The sequence below is a fragment of the Salvelinus sp. IW2-2015 genome, linkage group LG7, assembly GCF_002910315.2.
Source record: "Salvelinus sp. IW2-2015 linkage group LG7, ASM291031v2, whole genome shotgun sequence".
Classification (NCBI taxonomy): Eukaryota; Metazoa; Chordata; class Actinopteri; order Salmoniformes; family Salmonidae; genus Salvelinus; species Salvelinus sp. IW2-2015.
This window is the reverse complement of record NC_036847.1, coordinates 10,860,359-10,884,805: the sequence shown is the minus strand read 5'-3', so window position 1 is coordinate 10,884,805 and position 24,447 is coordinate 10,860,359. Positions and strand designations below refer to the sequence as shown.

At 41.7% G+C, this 24,447-nt stretch overlaps 2 protein-coding genes across 3 annotated transcripts; one reads left to right on the top strand and one right to left on the bottom strand.

Moving 5' to 3' along the window:
- Window positions 1-3,499: 3,499 nt before the first annotated feature.
- On the top strand, window positions 3,500-5,660 carry pdyn (prodynorphin). Its single transcript, XM_023990506.2, has 3 exons — window positions 3,500-3,634; window positions 4,122-4,256; window positions 4,715-5,660. Exons 2-3 carry the CDS (start codon window positions 4,134-4,136, stop codon window positions 5,384-5,386), a joined length of 795 nt encoding a protein of 264 aa, XP_023846274.1. The 5' UTR covers window positions 3,500-3,634; window positions 4,122-4,133; the 3' UTR covers window positions 5,387-5,660.
- A 7,458-nt stretch (window positions 5,661-13,118) lies between these two features.
- Window positions 13,119-20,586, bottom strand: LOC111966371 (glucocorticoid modulatory element-binding protein 2). 2 transcript variants are annotated; one of them, XM_023990955.2, is made up of 10 exons: window positions 20,458-20,586; window positions 19,476-19,622; window positions 18,970-19,043; window positions 16,979-17,103; window positions 16,613-16,716; window positions 15,724-15,881; window positions 15,549-15,623; window positions 15,048-15,185; window positions 14,693-14,815; window positions 13,119-14,475 (listed from the first exon to the last, which is right to left on the bottom strand). In XM_023990955.2, exons 2-10 carry the CDS (start codon window positions 19,601-19,603, stop codon window positions 13,874-13,876), a joined length of 1,527 nt encoding a protein of 508 aa, XP_023846723.1. In that variant the 5' UTR covers window positions 19,604-19,622; window positions 20,458-20,586; the 3' UTR covers window positions 13,119-13,873. The 2 variants fall into 2 exon arrangements, with proteins under 2 accessions (XP_023846723.1, XP_023846724.1); XM_023990956.2 differs by lacking the exons at window positions 18,970-19,043; window positions 20,458-20,586 and having other exon boundaries at window positions 19,476-19,564.
- Between the last annotated feature and the right edge of the window lie 3,861 nt (window positions 20,587-24,447).

Sequence of the window (24,447 nt, the reverse complement as noted above, 5' to 3'; positions counted from 1 at the left end):
ACCCACGTCTCTATAGAAATACTTTTACACTTAATATTTAGTGAAAAATGAACTTATCAAACTAGCAATTCAGTACATCAACAATATACAGGTAACTGCAAATATAAAGGAAACACTTGAGTAAATGAGGGATACAAAGTATATTGAAATCAGGTGCTTCCACACAGGTGTAGTTCCTGAGTTAATTAAGCAGTTAACATCCCATCATGCTTAGGGTCATGTATAAAAATGCCCAGTTACCCATTATTTTGGCTACAATGGCTAGAAGAAGAAATCTCAGTGACTTTGAAAGAGGGATCTCAAAATCCTTTTTCACCCTGCAGGCCTATAGTGCTAAATCTGTTTTGTTTTTCAAACCCGTTTTGCAATACCAAACAGCAAGTTACAAATGACCAAATTGGATGTGTCTGTTCAGACAGCAGTCCTTTACTGACATGGCTATGCTGTTGCCATAGTAACGACAGGTGTGTGCACTGTGGTGTTGGCTGATTGGCGGTGGTGCTCATGCTTCCTATCACTCAGAAGTTATGTAGCAAGCTAAGGCCACAACATTGCCTGCCATGGACGTTTCCCAGTTGCTTTGGATGTTCAAAATCATAGTGTAAGAACACTTTTAAAGCCTCAAAGAATAAGATGATCCAACTTTTTGGCTAGCCACAGCAGTCACTTAGTGAGCTAGCTAGGTAGCTGTTTAGCTTTCGGGCACATTCACTAATTTGCTTGTAAACAATTAACAAGCTAGTTAGCTACCACCTGTTCTTGTCAAACTGTAAACAGAGTAGCTAGCAAGCAGCAAGATATGCCAAATAACAGTCTAAAAACCACTTGAGGGAAAATACATCAGATTTGACCATTCAGACAAGTTGCGTGGCCAGGAATCAGATTTGTATCTGACTTCAAACCACCTACAAAGGTGGTTTGAAATGTGGCTTGAAATATCTGATTCCATGTGCTTTTTGGCAGTTCAGACTTGGAGTTGTCATTTCATCGTTCGCCGATAGGGGGTCCTGCGTGTTCTGGGCGTTACTGACACTTATGGGAGATTCTGGAGCACCACCTGAGACAGCGTTTTCCAGTACCATCAACAAAACACCAAATTATGGAATTTCTCTTGAAAGAATGGTGTGGCATCCCTCCATTAGAGAGTTCCAGACACTTGTAGAATCTAGAAATAGTATGTGTGTAATGGCAGAGATGTGTCTAGCTTGTGGGAAGAGCGTAGTTGAATTTAAAATGCAAGTGTTTCCAAGATACTGGAGAATGTAAATGTAGACCTCAGCCAAAGACACAACCATTCACACACACACACACCGAGAGAGACGGAGAGAGAGAGACGGAGAGAGAGAGACAGAGAGAGAGAGACAGAGAGAGAGAGAGAGAGAGAGAGAGAGAGAGAGTATATGAGGCAGTATAATAACCAGAGCCAGAGGCACATATATCATCCAGTATCTTGTTTGGAAAAGGCCTGAGGAGTGGATTAATAATTTATTTAAAAAGCAGCGTTGACAAACAGAGCCTACCCTACTAGAGAAATAAAATGGTTGTTTGGATACCTAAGCTGGAAGCTAATGTTTCCAGCGGCATGCGTCAAGAATGTTAGTCTATGTGGCAGGGGCACAACTTTGGTTTTAGAAGTGGGGGGACATAACATTTGATTTTATTTCCAAACAGCCTACCCGACCGCTCGGAGGCGTCCACATGTTCCTAAAGCACACCATTGCCTTGTTTTATATCACATTCCAATGTTAAACTGGAACTGGGGGGGACCAAAATGCAATTTCAGAATGTGGGGGGACATGAAAGTTGTGCCACTGCTATGTGGTGTCCATGACTTTAGAGAACCCCACTCTTCTCAATAATTTTGTGGGATCCACTCAACCATCACTCATTGCGTCAGAGGTTTTCACCCCCCAAGTGGAATATGGTAATTATTACATGACATGAGCCTATGAATTTGAAAAACGTGTTGTTTCATGAAGAGTACTTTGAAAGAGATGGGATTAATTTGGGAGTCTGGCGTCGGACAATAGGGAAGCGGTGCGCACACACTTATCAGTCGCCTCTCGCTCACTCTCCCCTGATAACGTCAGCTTGGGAAGTAGAGGCGCGCGGAGGCTCAGTGAAAGAAGTGGTGCAAATCAAACAGCAGATCAAGACATCAGAGAAAACACGAGAATGCCCACTCAAGGTTGCCTAGGGAACGCTTTGCCAATTTGATTGGAGCTAATTAAAAATGGGACGACGCATCACATTATCTTCATCCAACATTATTGCTCCAATTTATGTTATGGTCATTCTGTAGGAGGATATCATTTGATGTGTCATAAGCAAAAACACTCAAATGATGTTTGGGTTAAAGCTGCTTAGATTTCATTCTCATACGTCATACCCGAAAAATCAAAGAAGATACAATGGTTCTGTCTACTAAAAAGCCAATATGAAACAGCGTTAATCGGTGCAAAATAACAATTCTCACAAATAATTTCTCAAGAATAACTGGGGATTCCATTCATTCACACCTGCCAGATACTCATTCCCACTTTGCATCCTTCTCTGGCAGTCCTTTCTGACAAGACAGAATTTTTCACAAATTTCAAGTATAGGCTACTTCTCTGCTTAGGACCTACTTTGATCATCAGATATCGAAGTTACCACATTAACTTCTTGCTTGGATTTACACCATTAATTTCGTATTAAATGTAATTAAATTATTATTACTGTTGTTCAATACATATGTTTTGGATTCATGTATTTAAGCATTTTTATTAGGGCCAAGATGCGTAGGCCAATATAAGAACAAGCATGTTCGTTAACTTTTTACAAAATATTTATTTGGGCATTTTATTTAATCATGCAAATATTTCAACAACAATCAACTATTTTAAATGTGTTATTGAAATCCTGCTATTGAATTTGTCATATTTCTTCTGGTATTGGCAAGCAAAAAAATATATATAATAAAAAGATAGGCCTATATCAAAACATGACAGTGCAATTCAGTGGATGGTCTTCAGGAGTGGTCAGCTGTGCTCCTGAATGTGTGTTACCTTTGTTACAACTCCAAGGTTTCTCCCCGATTCAAATAAACAATGTGAGGGGAGACCATTCTTGCTCTTTCAATGAGCTCCAATTACCAGGATTTAATCTTGAAATAAAGCTCATTGTGATTTCTCTATATTGAAGACTTCCTGTTTACACTACTTGACACAAAGAAAACATATGCCGTTATGACCATTCAAGAACCCTATTGAAAGTGCAACTCCTCGCAATTACCTATTGTAACCCAATAACCTCTATGAATGTGCTAGAACGTGTGTGATTATTGAGTTGCCAAGTTTCTGAAGCGAATGGTGAGTGGGCGTCAGAAAATAGAGAGGGGGAGGGAGAGAGGCGGTGACGGGCACGAGTGGGCTTATTTGCGCAATATTTATCTCCCATTGGTCACTTAATAGAAGCTATTCTGATGTTCTTCAGTGACACGACGAAGATTCCGTCAATAAAAAGACAGACGACAAGCCAGTCAAAAGAAAAACAACTGTTGGGGAAGAACATACACTGACTTGCATCATATGCGCTCCTGTTCCACCTGCACCTTTCCACGCCTGGGTTGAAACAATTATCCAACATTACTGCGGTATTTACATTTTATTTATTATTCTATTTTTGTCAGTCTGATTATTACCGTGTTGTACTGGCGTTATAATATTTCCAAATAATAACATTTGTTAGTCGTGTGATTGCAGCTGTTACTCGCAATTACTGTATTTTATAATCAGTAATGGACTTGCAAATGTCCTGTTTATTAATAAAAATGCTCCCGGGAAGAGTTATACTAGCCTATTACAATTTGGTAAACTGTTGGCAGTTAACATCGTACACTAATTGAATAGCGTGGTGGCCACACCATTACGCATGGCGCTTGATCAATAAAAAGAGAGAAAAGTTGTGCCACTAACATGGAATTGAAACAAAGACTAGTCAAAGTTAAAAAGAAATACATGCTTATTGTCGAGGGATATTTAAAAACAAATCTGTAATAAGTCTAAATCTCATAGGCAAGTGTTACATTTTCCCTGGCAAGTGAACATTACATTTTCTTCACGTTTTCTCTTTCATTTCAGGGATTTGGCAAAATGGAGTGGTATGTCCTGGTGTTGATACTTAGCTTGCCATCTTCGACCCAAGCAGACTGCTCTTCCCAGTGTCTGCAATGCGCGCAACAAATCCTCAATACAGACATCCCAGTCAACAGTCTGGTAAGATTTGCTTTACATCATGACAAGATAACTTTGCTTTTATCCAATGGAAACAAACAGAAAGTGTTGTTTTACGTTGATGTGTGTTTATGTATCTATGATGGTGTAATTTTTGTTATCAAATATCGTGGAGCGTTGAGCTTGTTGTGGCAGTGCGCAAAGGCTCGTGGCCCATTTCAGCACCATGGAGAGCGCGCGTGGATTGTGGAAGCGAGTGAGAATTGTCTTCAGACAAACTTGCCATTTTTCCCAAATGTGTTCTACAGAAGCCTGGGGGCACACATTAATGACAAACTCAGATTAAATGTTTTCTGTAGTAAACAAACAAAGACATAGAACTGAGTGTAGGTAAATATATGATTCTCTTTCTGCCTACTATTTTTATTTTCTAGCCTTCTCATAATGTGGTTAGTAAATTGGCCGATTTTTGCTCACTGCTCTTTGCATTTTCCTTTCAGACTTGTACCTTGGAATGTGAGGGAACTCTACTGACCACGGCCGAGTTAGACAAATGCGGGAAGACTCTACAATCCCGCGCAGTGGGCTCGGAGTTCAGCGATGAAGATGCGGGTCCGCGGACCACGCCAGAGAGGGAGGACGACCAAGACGCTTCAATTGCAAACGTGGTCAAGCGTTATGGTGGATTCATTAAACGAATTGACAAAAACAAAAACAAATTGTTAACCTCTCCGTGGCGCGAAAATGGCGTTTATAAAGGAGCGTACGCGTTCCCTAAGAAATACGAGGACTTGCTTAGAAAATTTGGAGAGAGAGACCTCTCGGAGTTTTCGGAGGACGATCAGGGCGGAGATGTTGATTCTGAAAACGAGATGGGAGTGTTCAATGATGATGAAGCAGCAATAAACAAGGTCAAACGTTACGGAGGGTTTTTACGCAAATTTGGTCCAAAGACAAAGTCAAAGAGAAGTGACTCCAGGGAGCAAGGTAGTCGAGAGGAGTTACAAAAGCGATATGGAGGTTTCATGCGAAGGATTCGGCCAAAGTTGAACAACTTGAACACCTTGAAGTGGGACAATCAGAAGAGGTACGGTGGCTTTCTACGTCGCCACTACAAATTGTCCGTTCGTTCAGATGAGGAGCCTAGTTCATACGATGACTTTGGTCTATAGAAAAAACGAACTTCTTTCGCTAATTCACTTGAATTCTCACGATTATCCGTATGTGTGCTACCTATAGCCTACTGCTTACCTGGTTGCACATTGTTGCGGCAGATTTCATATCTGTAAAGCAAAGGCCAATAGGCCTACCTGCTTGTGTCAGTCATGTTTAAAAGCTTTCTGTGTGACGGAATTACCCGTGACGAAACAATTAATTTCTGTGTTATTAGTAAAATATTATTTATTACAATATATGATGCTTGTTTAATAAATCAATGAATAAATACTTTATTTGTCAAAGTCGTAAGTAAAACATGTTTGTGTCGCTTGAATGAAAAAAATGTCTAGGCGAATTGATTATCAAACTCCAAAATGACTCATTGAACGCGAGCACACAACCACCCACACGCACACCTGATTTATGTACGCAGGCTACCATACAACATAGCCTACAAAAATGAAATCGACATCTTGCCATTCACCTTGTAGCGCCAAAGGTGACCAAACGCGTAAAGACGCAGACACATTCTTGGCCACCACCAACGACCTGTTACCATTCGGAGAGAAAATAATACATACACGAATGCGATATGGACCTTTACATCAGTGGTCAAATTTTTAACATGAAAATACATTTCTTAATTTAAAATCAATCACCCAACTAAATTGAATTGTGAGGGTGAGTGGAAGTGTACTAGCACCATCTTGTGGACGAGTAGCCCAAGAGTAGGCCTTCGGTGCCAAGAGGACAGCGCGGAGCGTTGAGCATAGGGAGCGCCAATGCACAAAGGCTCGTGGTGCATTTCACAACCATGGAGATCGCATTCACGATCAGGAGTCCGCTCGAATGATTTACATTGAATAAAACATTGAATAAAATGTTGTAGCCTTTGAAGTTCACTGATTGCAATGGCTATTCTAAGAATCCATCAAACATTTTAAGTTGAAGCATAATATTCCCATCAACTTAAATCAATGACATGGATACAAGGACATATCAAACTCACTGTTGAGCGGTCACCATTGAGTCCAGCAACTGTTATCCAGGTTTGATGTCATCTGACTTCATACGCCGTAGTGCACCCAAAGCCAACGCACCTGCGGGCAGTTGCTGGCCAAATATGAATATACGGAGAAACAAAGTTAAGACTTCAGCGCCCCCTATCGGTAAATTCTGATATCAAGGTGAGGGGCTAGTGGCATAGCGACACGTCTGAAAACGTGTTTAGAAAACGTATAGGCAAGCTATTGTAACGTACCGATGAAATAATATAACAGACTTCCAAGCAGGTAACGAAGTTAAAAAATAAAAACATTGACTGTGCTAAAACACGCCATATTTCAACATCAAAACGTCAAGCTTACCTATTTCATTGCAGCACGACTAGCCGGTGACATTTACGAGTCAACTATACTAGCTTGCTTGTATGCTTGCCAATCAAGCTGGGGCATGATCATGTGGTGAATTAGAGAAGACAAGTGATGAAATTCTCGCACAAAACAACTCTAAACCCTGTTTCTAATCAGAAGAAAAATACAGTACCAGTCAAAAGTTTGAAAACGCCTACTCATTCAAGGGTTTTTCTTTATTTGTACTATTTTCTACATTGTAGAATAGTAGTGAAGACATTAAAACTATGAAATAACACATATGGAATCATGTAGTAACCAAAAAAGGGTTAAACAAATAGATTCTTCAAAGTAGCCACCCTTTGCCTTGATGACAGCTTTGTACACTCTTGGCATTCTCTCAACCAGGTTCATGAGTAATGCTTTTGCAACAGTCTTGAAGGAGTTCCCACATATGCTGAGCACTTGTTGGCTGCTTTTCCTTCACTCTGCCGTCCAACTCATCCCAAACCATCACAATTGGGTTGCGTTTGGGTGATTGTGGAGGCCAGGTCATCTGAAGCAACACTCCATCACTCTCTTTGGCCAAATAGCCCTTACACAGCCTGGAGGTGTGTTTTGGGTCATTGTCCTGTTGAAAAACATATGATAGTCCAACTAATCGCAAACCAGATGGGATGGGGTATCGCTGCAGAATGCTGTGGTAGGCATGCTGGATAAGTGTACCTTGAATTCTAAATAAATCACAGACAGTGTCACCAGCAAAGCACCCCCACACCATCACACCTCCCCCTCCATGCTTCACGGTGGGAACCACACATGCGGAGATCATCTGTTCACCTACTCTGCGTCTCACAAAGACAGGGTGGTTGAAACAGAAAATCTAAAATTTGGACTCATCAGACCAAAGGACAGATTTCCATCAGTCTAATGTCCATTGCTCGTGTTTCTTGGCCCAAGCAAGTCTCTTCTTATTATTGGTCTCCTTTAGTAGTGGTTTCTTTGCAGCATTTCGACCATGAAGGCCTGATTCACGCAGTCTCCTCTGAACAGTTGATATTGAGATGTGTCTGTTACTTGAACTCTGTGAAACATTTTTCGGGCTGCAATTTCTGAGGTGCAGTTATTAACTCGAATCAACTTATCCTCTGCAGCAGAGGAAACTCTGGGTCTTCCTTTCCTGTGGTGGTCCTCATGAGAGCCAGTTTCATCATAGCGCTTGATGGTTTTTGCGACTGCACATATTGACTGACCTTCATGTCTTAAAGTAATGATGGACTGTCATTTCTCTTTACTTATTTGACCTGTTCTTGCCATAATATGGACTTGGTCTTTTACCAAATAGAGCTATCTTATGTATACCACCTCTACCTTGTCACAACACAACTGATTGGCTCAAACGCATTAAGAAGGAAAGAAATTCCCCAAATTAACTTTTAACAAGGCACACCTGTTAATTGAAATGCATTCCAGGTGACTACCTCATGAAGCTGGTTGAGAGAATGCCAAGAGTGTGCAAAGCTTTCATCAAGGCAAAGGGTGGCTACTTTAAAGAATGTCAAATATAAAATATATTTTGATTTGTTTAACACTTTTTTGGTTACCACATGATTCCATGTGTTATTTCATAGTACTAATGTCTTCACAATTTTTTTACAATGTAGAATGTAGTAAAAATAAAGAATAACCCTTAAATGAGTAGGTGTGTCCACACTTTTGACTGGTACTGCATGTTATAAAAAGTTATTTTAAATTATTGATTTCATGATGAATTGAGAAAACAGGTTTACAAATAAAAATAAAGGCCTTAAACAAAATACTTACATTTTTCCAGTAATGGCTATGAGGCCATAAATCAGATAGCATTCTGTATTTGACATATACAGTGCATTCGGAAAGTATTCAGACCCCTTCCCTTTTGCCACATTTTGTTACGTTTCAGCGTTATTCTAAAATTGATGAAATAAAACATGTTCCTCATCAATCTACACACAATATCCCATAATGACAAAGTGAAAACAGGTTTTTAACATTTTTGCAAGTTTATTCACCTTATTTACATGATTATTCACACCCTTCGCTATGAGACTCAGAATTGAGCTCAGGTGCATCCTGTTTCCATTGATAATCCTTGAGATGTTTCTACATTTTGATTGGAGTCCACCTGTGGTAAATTAAATTGGTTGGACATGATTTGGAAAGGCACACCCTTTTCTATATATGCTCCCACAGTTGACAGTGCATGTCAGAGCAAAAACCAAGCCATGAGGTCAAAGGAATTGTCTGTAGAGCTCTGAGACAGGATTGTGTCGAGGTACAGATCTGGGGAAGGCTACCAAAACATTTCTGCAGCATTGAAGGTCCCCAAGAACACAGTGGCCTCCATCATTCTTAAATGGAAAAAGGTTTGGAACCACCAAGACTCTTCCTTGAGCTGGCCACCTGGCCAAACTGAGCAATTGGGAGAAGTTCATTGGTCAGGGAGGTGACCAAGAACCCAATGGTCACTCTGACAGAGCTCCAGAGTCCCTCTGTGGATATGGGAGAACCTTCCACAAGGACAACTATCTCTGCAGCACTTCACCAATCAGGCCTTATGGTCGAGTGGCCAGACGGAAGCCACTCCTCACTAAAAAGCACATGACAGCCCGCTTGGAGTTTGCCAACAGGCACCTAAAGGACTATCAGACCATGAGAAACAAGATTCTTTGGTATGACGAAACCAACATTTTATTCTTTGGCCTGAATACCAAGCGTAATCTCTGGAGAAACCTAGCACCATCCCTATGTTGAAGCATGCTAGTGGCAGCATCATGATGTGGGGATATTTTTCAGCGGCAGGGACTGGTAGACTAGTCAGGATCGAGGGAAAAATAAACGGAGCAAAGTACAGAGAGATCCTTAATGAAAACCTGCTCCAGAGCGCTCAGGACCTTAGACTGGGGCGAAAGTTCACCTTACAACAAGACAACGACCCTAAGCACACAGCCAAGACAACGCAGGAGTGGCTTCGAGACAAGTCTCTGAATGTCCTTGAGTGGCCCATCCAGAGCCTTGACTAGGGTTGCAAAGGGTCGGAAACTTTCCATGGGAAAGCCCGGGAATTGTGGTTATTTTGCTTAAATTCATCAAAAAAGTTAGCTTTTAACAGGGAACCTTTTTTGTGGGATACACATAAGGCAATTCTAGGTCTTGTGGCATATTTTGGTTAAACTATCCCCAATTAAATGGAATTGCAACCCTCTGCATGCACAGTGCATCACATGTATAGCTGATTCTCAAGATCTTTACACTAATGAGATGCTATTGAGCCCACACTACTACACTGTCTTAGCCAAGGACTACATGCTTTCTGGTAAGTTTTGATTATAATACTGGGTGGGGTGTATTTTATAATATATTTTATATGACATACATGATTTTTTGTTAACTAGTCAATAGTAGCCTACAGCAAAGTGTGTTTAAATAATTTCTAACTTGTTAACAATTTCTGCTAGTTAGTTTTTGCTACCATGTGGGTTTTAGCTTGCTTGAGCCTGCTAACTGAAGAGTGTTAATTCACCTGTTTCCATACATGTTTCATTTTAAAACATTTATCTTACAAATGAGATGTTTAATCTAACTGCTTAACTATTTATCTGTACATGGAATTGTATTCGTTTTTTATTACTCCTTTTTAAAATCTTTATAGGAAAATGCCACAGAAAATGCCACACTATCTGATGTGTGAAGACATTTCACTGCAGCTAATGTAGAAGGAAAAGCTGTGTACATTTGCAAATACTGTGCCAAATCATATGTGAAGAATGCAACAAAGATGCAGAATCATCTGGCCAAGTGCATAAAGTTCCCTCAGCGCTCACAACAAGCAACCTCTGACAAAAGTCCCTCTACTTCTATTCGAGGTGAAATTATATATTCAGACACCGTATCGATAGCAACAGCTCATGGTCCTCCTGGGATCAGAAGTTTTTTTGACTCCATGGAGGAACGTAGTCAGAGAAATGCTGAGGAATGTCTTGCTCGAGTGTATGCAGCTGGTTCACCTCAGATGCTCACAGCAATGTGTATTGGAAGATATTTCTGAATGTTCTTCGCCCAGCATACACCCCTCCAACCAGACATGCTTTATCTACTCATTTGCTGGATGCAGAGTTCGACAGAGTTCAAGTGAAGGTCAAGCAAATCATAGAGAAAGCAGACTGTATTGCAATCATCTCTGATGGGTGGTCAAATGTTCGTGGGAAAGGAATAATTAACTATATAATCTCCACCCCTCAACCAGTATTTAAGAGCACAGACACAAAGGACAACAGACACAGCGGCCTCTACATTGCAGATGAGCTGAAGGCAGTCAACAGTGACCTTGGACCACAGAAGGTATTTGCACTGGTGACATACAATGCTGCAAACATGAAGGCTGCTTGGTCAAAAGTGGAAGAGTCCTACCCTCACATCACACCCGTTGGCTGTGCTGCTCAAGCATTGAATCTGCTCTTCAAGCACGTCATGGCACTGAAAACAATGAATACACTAACAAGAGAGCCAAGGAAATGGTTAGGTATGTGAAGGGTCATCAAGTTATAGCAGCAATCTACCACACCAAGCAAAGTGAGAAGAATAAGAGCACCACATTGAAGCTGCCCAGCAACACCCGTTGGGGTGGTGTTGTCATCATGTTTTACAGTCTCCTGGAGGGGAAGGAGTCTCTCCAAGAAATGACCATATCACAGTCTGCCTATATGGTCAGCCCCATCAAGATTATCCTCCTGGATTATGTATTTTGGGAGAGAGTGGTAAGCAGCCTGAAACATCTGAAACCTATAGCAGTAGCCATTGCACAGATTGAAGGAGACAATGCCATCCTGTCTGATGTTCAGACTCTGCTTGTAGATGTAAGAGAAGAAATCCATACTGCCCTGCCCACTTCACTGTTGCTCCAAGCAGAGGAAACTGCAGTTCTGAAATACATCAAAAAGCATGAAGACTTCTGCCTGAAGCCCATACACGCCGCACCGTACATGTTGGACCCCAAGTATGCTGGCAAGAGCATCCTGTCTGATGCAGAGATCAACAAGGCCTATGGTGTCATCACTACCGTGTCTCGCCATCTTGGCCTGGATGAGGGCAACTTCCAAGCAAGGCCTTTGGGATGGAGATGCAATATGGCAGTCGTGCCAACATATCTCATCAGCCACCTGGTGGAAGGGACTTTGTGGATCTGAGGCTCTTTCCCCTGTTGCCTCCATCATCCTCCAAATCCCACCAACATCAGCCGCCTCAGAGCGCAACTGGTCTTTGTTTGGGAACACACACACCAAAGCACGCAGCAGGCTGACCAATACAAGAATGGAAAGATTGGTGGCCATCGGGGCAAATTTGAGGCTTTTTGAGCCTGACAACGAGCCATCCTCAACAAGGTTGGAAAGTGACCGTGAAGATGAGGCCTCAGAGTCTGATGTTCAAGAGGTGGACATTTAGGAGGTCCAGGGAGAAGACATGGAAGCCTGAGAGGAAGACAACCAAAGCTTTATTTTCTAGACTATCATTTTATTTTGAAAATATTTTGGGGAGATGCGATGGGGATCATGCAGTATTCCCTTTCTTTTGTTGTTAAGTGAAATCATCCCATGTGAAGTCACAAATTGAACTTTAATTAAATTAGTTAACTAGTCTTTTTTATTTCTATTGTTAGGATTTAATCATTTGCAATGTCTACTTATGAAAAGGTTTATGTTTGTCTCCATATGATATGGTAAATATATCCAAAGCAAAAAACATCTACATTTAAATGGTATTCATTTGCATATATTTCCGTTAATTCCCATATATTCCCACGGAAAGTTTCCACCTCTGAATATTCATACTCCCCAAAATGTGCAACCCTAGCTCTGAGTGAACCCGATCGAACATCTCTGGAGAGCTGAAAATAGCTGTGCAGCGGACACTCCCCATCCAGCCTGACAGAGCTTGAGAGGATCTGCAGAGAAGAATGGGAGAAACTCCCCAAATACAGGTGTGCCAAGCTTGTAGTGTAGCATTACATCCAAGACTCGAGGCTGTAATCACTGCCAAAGTTGCTTCAACAAAGTAAAGGGTCTGAATACTTATGTTGATGTGAGTTCAGTTTTTTTATTTGGAATAAATGAGCAAATATTACTAAACCTGTTTTTCTTTGTCATTATTGGGTATAGTGTGTAGATTGAGTCAAAAAACAATTGAATCCATTTTAGAATAAGGCTGTAGCGTAACAAAATGTGAAATAAGCGAAGAGGTCTGAATACTTTCCGAATGCACTGTAGATTTCAGTTATTTCAGAGCACACTACAGTGGAAACACGACTAACATTGACCTGTTCTAATCGACAACTCATAGCCCTAACAAATTACAAAGATTGAAGAATTTAGCAAATTTATTTACAAAGTGTACACTCTTACAAGTTCAACAAAACTACCAGTATGTTCACTTTCAATTTGTTCAAAGCTTTAAAAGGTAGACTCAGCGATATGACATAGATGCATTAAGTAAACAGCATTGTTCGTTAATTTCTGCAACCACTAAGAGCGTTGAAGCACAAGGCTCAACTTCTCTGCTGTTTTGGTTCCCTGGCTGCCACGCTCTAACAGCCTGAAGCGAACCCGCGCACATGCGCTGATACTGTGTGAGCGAAATCTTGCATCTCATTTTCAAAACCCAATATAATTAAATGTATTGTAATATTCAACAAAAAGATATATACAGTTAATTCATTGCTTGAAATGAAAAATAATTCTGACATTGAAAGATGAGCATTTGTAGAATCTACATTTTTAACATAATGTAAAGAAATAATGTAAACATGGCACGTAGACCCCAGTGAAAATGGACACCTGAGAAGAGCTAAGGTCATGACTTTTGAGCAGGGATGGCATCTACTTGCATGTTGGGAAAAGACATACACACACGTGCTGGTTCTTAGACTAAAACGGGCAGTGCATGTATACGTTGTTATACTTTTTTAAAGTCATCTTTATAAAGTTTTACTGAGATGGGTGCTTCATAGTTCAACACCACTAGACCTACACTGGTTCCAGCACTTAAACCAGTGAGGACAAACGGGGCCTCAGTTCCTGCTGTGTGTGTGTAATAATATAGGAGTAGTACATCTCTCTAACTCTCCACCTCCAACGTCTCCTTGGCTTCCTGCACCTGAACGTCCACCTGTGTCTCCAATGCTGTGACTGCTGCCATGCCCTGCAGCGTGTTGTTACCCATGGGCATTGCCACCATGGTGGGGGTGCCCTGGAGCGTGCCCCCTGCCAGGCCGTGTAGCTGGGTTCCCAGCGCGGCAGGCAGCGTGATTAGCTGGTAGCCCGGGCTGACCATCTTGATGAAGGCCGTGGTGGCGGCGGTGCCCTCCTGAACGGCGGCGGCTGAAGAGAGTACCGTCAGATTGGAGGCATCTGGGCCCAACTCGCCCACAGGAGATGTCAGCACCGTGTAGGTCTGCTGGCCGGCACCAACCGCGCCACCCATCGAGAGAACTTTGCACCCAGCAGGCAGGCCCGTCAGCTGGGTGAGGGGCAGGGTGATCTGGGTGGGGGCGCTGGACATAACGGCGGGGCCTGAGACGGCGCGGGTGAGGCGGGGGCGTTTGGGCGTGGGTGGCGTGGCCACGGGGGTCAGGGTCATGAGGACATTGTTGAGGTGTTGGGATTTGCTTTTCAGCTCCTTGGCACGTTTCCTGTGCTCGTCACACTGCTGCTCCAGAGCTACGGCAAGAGAAAGCGGTCAAACTTAATACACACCTAGGCCAAACAGTAACATTTCCCATTATTTGCTCAAGGAGCTGCTTCTAAGCGAGTTGCAACAAAAACAATGATGTCTACAAAAGAGAGTGTAAAGACTGTCTAGAAAACCCCATAAAAACACAAAACAAGGACTCAAAGACACAATAATGAAGAATGTTATTGTGAGCATTTAACTCACCGACAAGACTGCGTGAATACTGCTCCCTATATCGGTCCATCTGGCTCTTGTGACTGGCCAGCACCTTCTTAACCAGGTCGAGCATGCCAAAGTTCTGCACAATGTTGTTCAGCAGCACAGCGTCTGAGAAGTCAAGGTCCAACACAGAGAGTAGGGAGATGAAAAGACAGGGTTGAAGTTAGAATGGCATTAGGACAGCAGAACAACAGCTCCCACATGACTGCATGTTCAATAAATGGGAGAAACATACAAGCTATTATAGCAATATTACAGAGTGAAATACCGTCATTAGTACATTTTATTAAAATATTTGAGTGAAATATCCCTTATGATCATCTAACAATATGAAACTGACCATTAACTTGCAGGGGAGGCTCGGTGATGCGCTCCTGCATGCCCTTTAGCACCTCCTGGATCTCCTTCTGGAAGTCCTCCACCACCTCCTCCAGCAGCCCAGCTTCCTTCAGACCCCTCCAGAATGTCACAGAGTCCTCTGGAACAATGCAAACACACACCATGGAGTTGCTTCTATACAATCAACTATATAGTCTCAAATAGATATTCAGAGAGTTGGATAAAGCACTGTTTAAACCGGATTGCTAGACTTGTGAATTGCCAGTATATAGAGAGTCCGTGTACAACATGGTCACAATTATAACAGTCAATGGATCTAAGTGCTTTTGCACCGTCTCAGGTGATTAGACAAATAGTTGGCCCATTACCTGATTGCCTGTCTGATTATTGAACTTTGAGCGGTCACGTAGCCTCATTTCTAAGCATTAGTGGTCAGTTGGAAAGAAGAAGGCAGGCTAAAAACTTTTGACATTTAAAATTATAACTCAGAGTTCAAAGTCACCTCCTATGGCCGTGACCCATTCCGTGGTCTCGTCTGATGATACTTCTGTTGGAAACGTGGCCTGTGATCCGTTCACTAGAACAACAAAATCGTAAGCTTTGAATAACTTACAATTTTACACAAAAAATGACACACATAAGAGGGTTTGAGGGAATCGAGGCGTGTGTGCGCTTACTGTCGGCTGAGGAGGGGGTGACAGGGACGTAGTCGGTGGACTGCTGGCTTCTGAGTGACACTCTGGTCCCCACTAGGTCAATCTTGGTACTGCGGCATGTGTTGGAGCACACTTTGGAATGCTGGTAGAAATCCAGCTCACCAGAGTCCATGATTTTCCTATGGGGAGTTGTATTATACACCATTATTTAGCTGCAAGACAGCATCAGAGACAGTATTTTTTTCTCCAACAAAGTGCAGTGTCATGTTCATTAGGGAAGGGTTTTCCAAAGTCGGTCATGAGGCACCCCTTGGGTACACGTTTTGTTTTTTGCCCCAACACTACGAAGCTGATAAAAAAACTTAAAAAACTTGATGAGTTGGTTATTCAATCAGCTGTGTAGTGCTAGGACAAAAACCAAAACGTCCAGCCAGGGGGGGGGGGGGCCCAGGACAGATTTTTGAAAACCCTGCATTAGGGCACACAACGTTAAATGTTTTAAAAGGTTTTGCAATGGAAAGCGAAAATAAGCGTTTCTTATTGGATAACTCCAGGAAGCCACTCGTTTTAGTCCAATTTAATGGTTTTTCTTCAGTTTGGTGCCTAATGAACACTACCCAGGCCAGCCATACTGAACTAGTGCCCTAAAAAATCACCTGATATCATGTTATGTCATAGTGCCATCTTGTGGCACATTTGAGAACTGCACAATGATTACATGCACAAAGGATCATGTTTTGGATAACTTGGGCATGAGAACTTTGAATGCTCCAACTTTTTGATCTACATTTCCACTTTGCTTAGCAGTGGGAACTACAAGAATTATAGATTACTTGCATGGAGGACCATGTGATTCACATTATAAATGTATTGTGCAAACCCAAATATGCATCCTTTCGAAGCCACAGACCTGATCATTGTGCCGTTCACTCGGATGGCTCTCTTCCAGTCTTTCAGTGTAGATTTCCCAGCCATATAGACAAACTCCTTGGGACTGATGAGATGCTCATTGAACTGGAACACAGATAAACAGACATATGTCATCAGAGTTGTTTTCATTAGTGCACATCGTAGCAAAACGGTGTGCACTAAAAAAATTAAAACAAGCATTTCTTATTGGACAAGTTCAGGTTTTGTCCCAAATGAACAGGAATCAGTACCTCCACTGGTTCCTTCCTTGGTGTGCATATCAAAGGAATAAGTAACCTCAAAATCATGATCCAATAGGACTGAGTTAAGTTTTTAAAAATGGCTAAAGTGAGTTAATCAGACTTACTTGGACACATTTGATGTTGATGCCTGGACAAACAAACTTCTTCCAGACCAGAGTGGCCTTCACGTCCCCACAGGTGACTGGGTAGACCACGTCAGCCTCCACATCCATCTCACCTGACAGCTTCACTGATAAGACAAACACATAACACTTCAGTCCTTTTATTTGATTGTTTCAAAATACAAATACAGTACTGATGTGCAGGTCAGCTGTTTGTTCACTCGCACCCATCAGCAATTGCTAATAACCCGTTCACAACTGCCCGAATGTGATAAATTGAAAATCTGAGACCTGCACCTGACCCTCACCTGCAAATTTAGAAAATGCACTGTACAGTTCCCTTTTAATTCTCTCTTGAACAATGACGTTTTTCTTCAACATTTCTTCATTTATTTTGTTGAATATTTAGGCCTATTTAACAGTAGCCTAATGTTTTGCTGAAACAAAACAATTCTAACAATGACACCTTGTGCATGCTTTTGTCTTATTGAACTATACTCCGACATTGTCCTTTTTGCCTCAGTGGATCGACGTTAACTTCCCAGACACATTTGGTGTGTATTTGGAGTGACTACAGTTACGCCTTAAAGCTTAGGCTTACGCTCTAATGCCAGATAAAGAATAATTCAAGAAAAACTCTACAAAGGCCTTGAAAGCTTTCCACAGGGTTGCTGGCCCATGTTGCCTCCAATGCTTCCCACAGTTGTCAAGTTGGCTGACCGTTCTTTGTGTGGTCGACCATTCTTGATACACACGGTAAACTGTTGAGCATGAAAAACCCAGCAGCATTGCAGTTCTTGACACAAACCGATGCGCCTAGAGCTCAGAGACAGGATTGTGTCAACGCACAGATCTGGGCAAGGGTACCAAAACATTTCTGCAGCATTGAAGGTCCCCAAGAACACAGTGGCCTCCATCATTCTTAAATGGAAGTTTGGAACCACCAAGACTGGCCGCCCGGCCAAACTGAGCAATCAGGAGTGAAGGGCCTTGGTCAGAGAGGTGACCAAGAACCCGATGGTCACTTCGACAGAGCTCCAGAGTTCCTATGTGTAAATGGGATAATCTTCCAGAAGGACAACCATCTCTGCAGCGCTCAACCAATCAGGCCTTTATGGTAGAGTGGCCAGATGGAAGCCACTCCTCAGTAAAAGGCAAATGACAACGAACTTGGAGTTTGCCAAAAGGCTCTTAAAGGAGAAACAAGATTCTCTGGTCTGATGAAACCAAGATTGAACTCTTTGGCCTGAATGCTAAGCGTCACGTCTGGAGGAAACCTGGCACCATCCCTACGGTGAAGCAAGGTGGTGGCAGCATCATGCTGTGGGGATGTTTTTCAGCGGCAGAGACACAGACTAGTCAGGATTGAGGGTATGATGAAGGGAGCAAAGTACAGAGAGATCTTTGATGAAAAACTGCTCGAGAGTACTCAGGACCTCAGACTGGGGCAATGGTTAACCTTCCAACAGGCCAACGAGCCTAAGCACACAGCCAAGACCATGCGGAGTGGCTTTGGGACAAGTCTCTGAATGTCCTTGAGTGGCCCAGCCAGAGCCTGGATTTGAACCCGATCAAACATCTCTGGAGAGACCTGAAAATAGCTGTGCAGTGACACTCCCCATCCAACCTGACAGAGCTTGAGAGTATATGTAGAGAAGAAATGGGAGAAACTCCCCAAATACAGGTGTGACAAGCTTGTAGTGTCATACCCAAGAAGACTTGAGTCTAATCGCTTCCAAAGGTGCTTCAACAAAGTACTGAGTAAAGGGTCTGAATACTTTTGTAAATGTGCTATTTCAGTTTTTATTTTTTTATTATACATTTCCAAAAATGTCTAAAAACCTGTTTTTGCTTTGTCATTATGGGGTATTGTGTGTAGATTGATGAGAAAAAAAACGATTTAATAAATTTTAGAATAAGGCTGTAACGTAACAGAATGTGGAAAAAGTCAAAGGGGTCTGAATATTTTCTGAATGACTAACTTCACACTTTACCTAAGACTGCCTCCTTTGTCAAAGTGGTGGTGGCCTCGGTTTCAGACTCAATGCTTCCATCTGCAAGTTCCTCCCTGAATGGATATATACAGAGAAACTCCAATGAGTCTATAAACCATAGACAAACTTCAGTGAGTGCTAAACCAAAGACAATATGCAGCACCCCAGATGAGAGGGTACAATCAAGCGTACCACTACCAAAGACTAGTCTATAACCATCTTTGGTAGTGGTAGACTTGATTACAAAACTACTACCACTAGTAGGGTTGACCTTTTGAATATATGTAACCTGACTAGGAAGAACTCATCACTAAATAGTGTTATGTAACATAAGGTATAGGCCTAAGGGGTATCACTGACTCAAATGACTGAGGTGTGTGTATGGTAAACACACGATCAACTAATTCGTTGTGTATCAGGCTCTAACACTTCCCTGGCTGGGCTGGAGTAGCGGCCATGGGAATTCACTGATCCTCATACATAGCTCTAGTGTGTCCACCACTCACCCCATCTGGGTCAGCTCTGTAGCCACCAGCACAGTCTTCACTTCGGCAGCTGAGCCCTCCCCTGCTCCATCCGGCGTTGTCACGACTACCACCTCCTCCACATGAACATTGACCTCAGATGATGCCATGAGGGAGGTTGAGGTCTCACTAAGTGATACGAAGACACAGTTGTGTGCTAATGATAACATTTGTAATTCAAGAGCACATCTCCCTTCAATGTCTTCAAGGCTGGTTTAGCTTGCACGAGATGAGGTGGGCTATTGGCAATTAACAGGAGCTATTGGGCACTTCATTGTGGCTACCACCAACTGGCCTTACAGGGGTGATTATGGTGGTAGGGATCATAAGCTTGGCTTTAATAGGCCCGTTTCAATTGGCTACGTAGCTAAACTAGCTTGTTAGCTAGCTAGTGCAGTTAGTGATAAATGTTGTGGAGAGGGCCTGGCTAACTAATAAATATCACACCAATGCTATTATTGAGCGAGCTAGCTAGTTGTTACCTACACAGTTCTCATTGCAGCTTTTTCTGTGCTGTAGCTAGCAACAACCATATTTATGGCGTAAGAAGTTTGCTAAGTAGCTAGCTAGTTAGCTAGCTAAGTGTTTAGCAAGCAAACCAGGCCCAAACAGGGCATGCCGATACAGATAGGGAGACTTATTCAGCTGGATATTTTACAATGCTAGATAAACCATACATTAGAAATTCCATTTCACAGGCTGTAGCTACGTTTTAGCTTGACAGTTCACGTACAGAAAGCGAACGCTACGTCGTGGTGATAAAATAACGTAATCTTTACCGAGCACGGCACGCACGTTACGACGACAGACATATTGAAGCATCCAGTGTTAACGGTCTGCTACTAGCTAGCTTGCATAGTGAGGAGCAGTTGGTTGCTTGTTAACTAGTCACAGAGGCACCCATCTGCCTGTTTTTAATAGTAGCTAGCTAACGTGACACTTTTTGAATAGGTTCTCGTCTTACCTTTTGTTTTCAGATTTCAGAAATGGCTGCTACTGTTGCAGTGCTCAAGAGTAAGGCTAGTTAGCTGCTTTCGCTAACGTTGACCTAACGAGATGTTTACGGGCGTCGGTTTGCGCAGTCACGGATGGTGCTATCGCAGAGTTCCATAGTCGTGATAGAGAATTTGGCAATCGATTTGGAGTAATATAATTAATTGGATATTGACATTTCATATTTATTACATTATAATATCACAAGAAACACAAAAATTTAAGCAAATATGTTTGTCTTTGCCAGTATTGAATATTAACTGGTCTGTAAAATACCATTCAAGAAAATGCCCGTATTTAAGTAATTAATTCATAACAAACACCGTGTGTTAGTTACCACTTTCATGTTTAACTACATATTTGACAATAACTATCTGACATAGATGGGCAGATGGGTCATTTAGGACAATAGTCAATCATGATTGTTCCTGGTTACAGATTATTGAGCTATTGGCTTAGTTGGTTTATGGGTGCTGGCCTGTCATGTAACCTAGTTCATAAAATACAGTGCATAATGTGTAGACACATTACTCCTCTGTATTGTTGGCTTACAGTGCATTCGGAAAGTATTCAGACCCCTTGACTTTTTCCACATTTTGTTATGTTACAGTCAGTGGTGTAAAGTGCTTCAATAAAAATACTTTAAAGTACTACTTAATTCGTTTTTTGGGATATCTTTACTTCACTATTTATATTTGACAACTTTTACTTCACTATATTCCTAAAGAAAATAATGTACTTTTTACTCCATACATTTTCCCTGACACCCAAAAGTACTGATTGTATTTTGAATTGCTAGCAGGACAGGAAATTGTTAAATTCATGCACTTATCAAGAAAACATCCCTGGTCACCCCTATTGCCTCTAATCTGGTGGATTCACTAAACACAAATGCTTAGTTTGTAAATTATGTCTGAGTGTTGGAGTGTGCCCCTGGCTATACGAAATAAAATAAAAACAAGAACATTGTGCCGTCTGGTTTGCTTAATATAGGCAATTTTAAATTATTTATACTTGTACTTTTGATACTTAAGTATATTTAAAACCAAAAACTTTTAGACTTTTACACAAGTAGTATTTTACTGGGTGACTTACACTTTTACTTGAGTAATTTTCTATTAAGGTATCTTTACTTTTACTCAAGTATGACATTCGGGTTCTTTTTCCACCACTGGTTACAGCCGTATTCTAAAATATACCCCATAATGACGAATCGAAAAAAGTGTTTTAGAAATATAGACAGGCACGCACCTGTCTATATAAGGTCCCACAGTTGGCAGTGCATTTCAGAGCAAAAACCAAGCCATGAGATTGAAGGAATTGTCTGTAGAGCTCCGAGACAGGATTGTGTCAAGGCACAGATCTGTGGAAGGGTACCAAAAAATGTCTGCAGCATTGAAGGTCCCCAAGAACACAGTGGCCTCCGTCGTTCTTAAATGGAAGAAGTTTGAAACCACCAAGACTCTCCCTAGAGCTGGACGCCCGGCCAAACGGAGCAATCAGGGGATGGTCACTCTGACAGAGTTCCTCTGTGGAGATGGGATAACCTTCCAGAAGGAGAACCATCTCTGCAGCACTCCACCAATCAGGCCTTTATGTTAGAGTGGCTAGACGGAAACCACTCCTCAGTAAAAGATACATGACAGCCCACTTGGAGTTTGCCAACAGGCACCTAAAGGACTCTCAGACCATGAGAAACAAGATTCTTTGGTCTGATGAAACCAAGATTGAACTCTTTGGCCTGAATGCCAAGTGTCACATCTGGAGGAAACTTGGCACCATCCCTACGGTAAAGCATGGTGGTGGCAGCATCATGCTGTGGGGATGTTTTTCAGCGGCAGGGACTGGTAGACTAGTCAGGATTGAGGGAAAGATGAACGGAGCAAAGCAACGAGAGATCCTTGATAAAAACCTTCTCCAGAGCACTCAGGACCTCAGACTGGGGCAAAGGTGTACCTTCCAACAGGACAATGATCCTAAGCAGACAGCCAAGACAATGCAGGAGTGGCTTTGGGACAAGTCTCTGAATGTCCTTGAGTGGCCCGGACTTGAACCCGATCGAACATCTCTGGAGAGACCTGAAAATAGCTGTGCAGTGACACTCCATATCCATCCTAACGGAGTTTGAGAGGATCTGCAGAGAAGAATGGGAGAAACTCCCCAAATACAGGTGATCCAAGCTTGTAGTGTCATACCCAAGAAGACTCAAAGCTGTAATCGCTGCCAAAGGTGCTTCAACAAAGTACTGAGTGAAGGGTCTGAATACTTGTGATATTTCACTTTTATACTAAATTACCAAAAATGTTTAAAAATCTGTTTTTGCTTTCTCATTATGGGGTGTGTGTAGATTGATTAGGTGGGAAAACAATTTAATACATTTTAGAATTAGGCTGTAAGATCAAGGGGTCTGTTAGGCTGTAAGATAAAAAAAATCAAGAGGTCTGACTACTTTCCGAATGCACTGCATGTGAAAGGAACATGAACAATGTATCATTATAGATAGGCTACATAGTTCTCTAAGGAAATGATGGATCCCATGAAATCATCACGGAATTGTTATTCAGTGTGTATTTATTCCTTGTGTCACTATTTCTATTTTATGTAGGCCTATATTTATCTTTCATTCTGCATTGTTGGAAAAGGACCCGTAAGTAAGCATATTACTGTTAGTCAATTCCTGTTGTTATTCCTCTATGGGATCGGTGTCCCTAAACCGGGACAGTTGTTGCTAATGTGTCTAGAATGACGTAAGTAACAGCCAACTTTCCAGGACATAGACATGTCTAATATGAGGATAAAGCTTAAATTTGTGTTAATCAGTGAAAAAATACCATGCTATTGTTTGAGGAGAGTGCACAGCAACAAAACACATCACGGCAACTAGTTTGATACATTCACCTCTGAATCTTGCTCTGATTTGTCATCCTAAGGGTCCCAGAGATAAAATATAGAGTAGTTTTGTTTGATAAAATCAAATGTTATATTCAAATGTAGGAAATTGGTTCTACAGTTTGAACCCCTGCTGTCTCTGGAAAGAAAGAAAACGCATGTTTTTTGGTTTGTATTATCTTTTACCAGATCTAATGTGTCATATTATCCTACATTAATTTCACATTTCCACAAACTTCAAAGTGTTTCCTTTCAAATGGTATCAAGAATATGCATATCCTTGCTTCAGGTCCTGAGCTATAGGCAGTTATATTTGGCTATGTCATTTTAGATGTAAATTGAAAAAAATGGTCCGATCCTTATTGAGAAGCATGTGACAAATACAATTTGATTTGATCTGTTTTTCCTCCCACCATGATGGCATGTATTGTGGCATGCCTGACTGCATGTTTATGCTTTATTTAGCACCAAATTGAAAACAAAGCCTAAATGTTGAGAATGTGACAGCAAAGATATTGATAACTAACCACAAATGATAACTATAAATAGGTTTCTCCTATTCATCTGGGGGTGACAGAAAAGTGCTCGCCATCACTAACCAGGTTTACATCCAAACTTTTTATGTGAGGAAAGTACATATCGGATAAAGCATGTCCTTACAGGCCTGATAGAAACGGAACTTTCCAAATGTTGATTAAACAAAATATGCTAGACAAAATTGATTTTTTTTGTGCCAGTAAATGAATTATAAGAGAAATGCCGGTGGAAATGCTTATGCTCAAATATTGATTAAATAACCATCATATAGAAGTAAAGTCACGCGATGACATTTTGCGTGGTCCTCCCACTAAGACTCGTCGGGAAAGCATGCAGTTTATTAAGGTACAGATTGAATAAATCTGGGGGGGAGTACAAGGTGATGAGATTGATTCTCCTTTCCCACAGGGTGGTGAAAGTGGAAGGGGATGAGCTTGATTCTCCCTTCCCATAGGGTGGTGAAAGTGCAAGGTGATGAGCTTGGTGCTCCTTTCCATTAAATATCTAGGGTCTTATTCTGGTGACATGATGATCA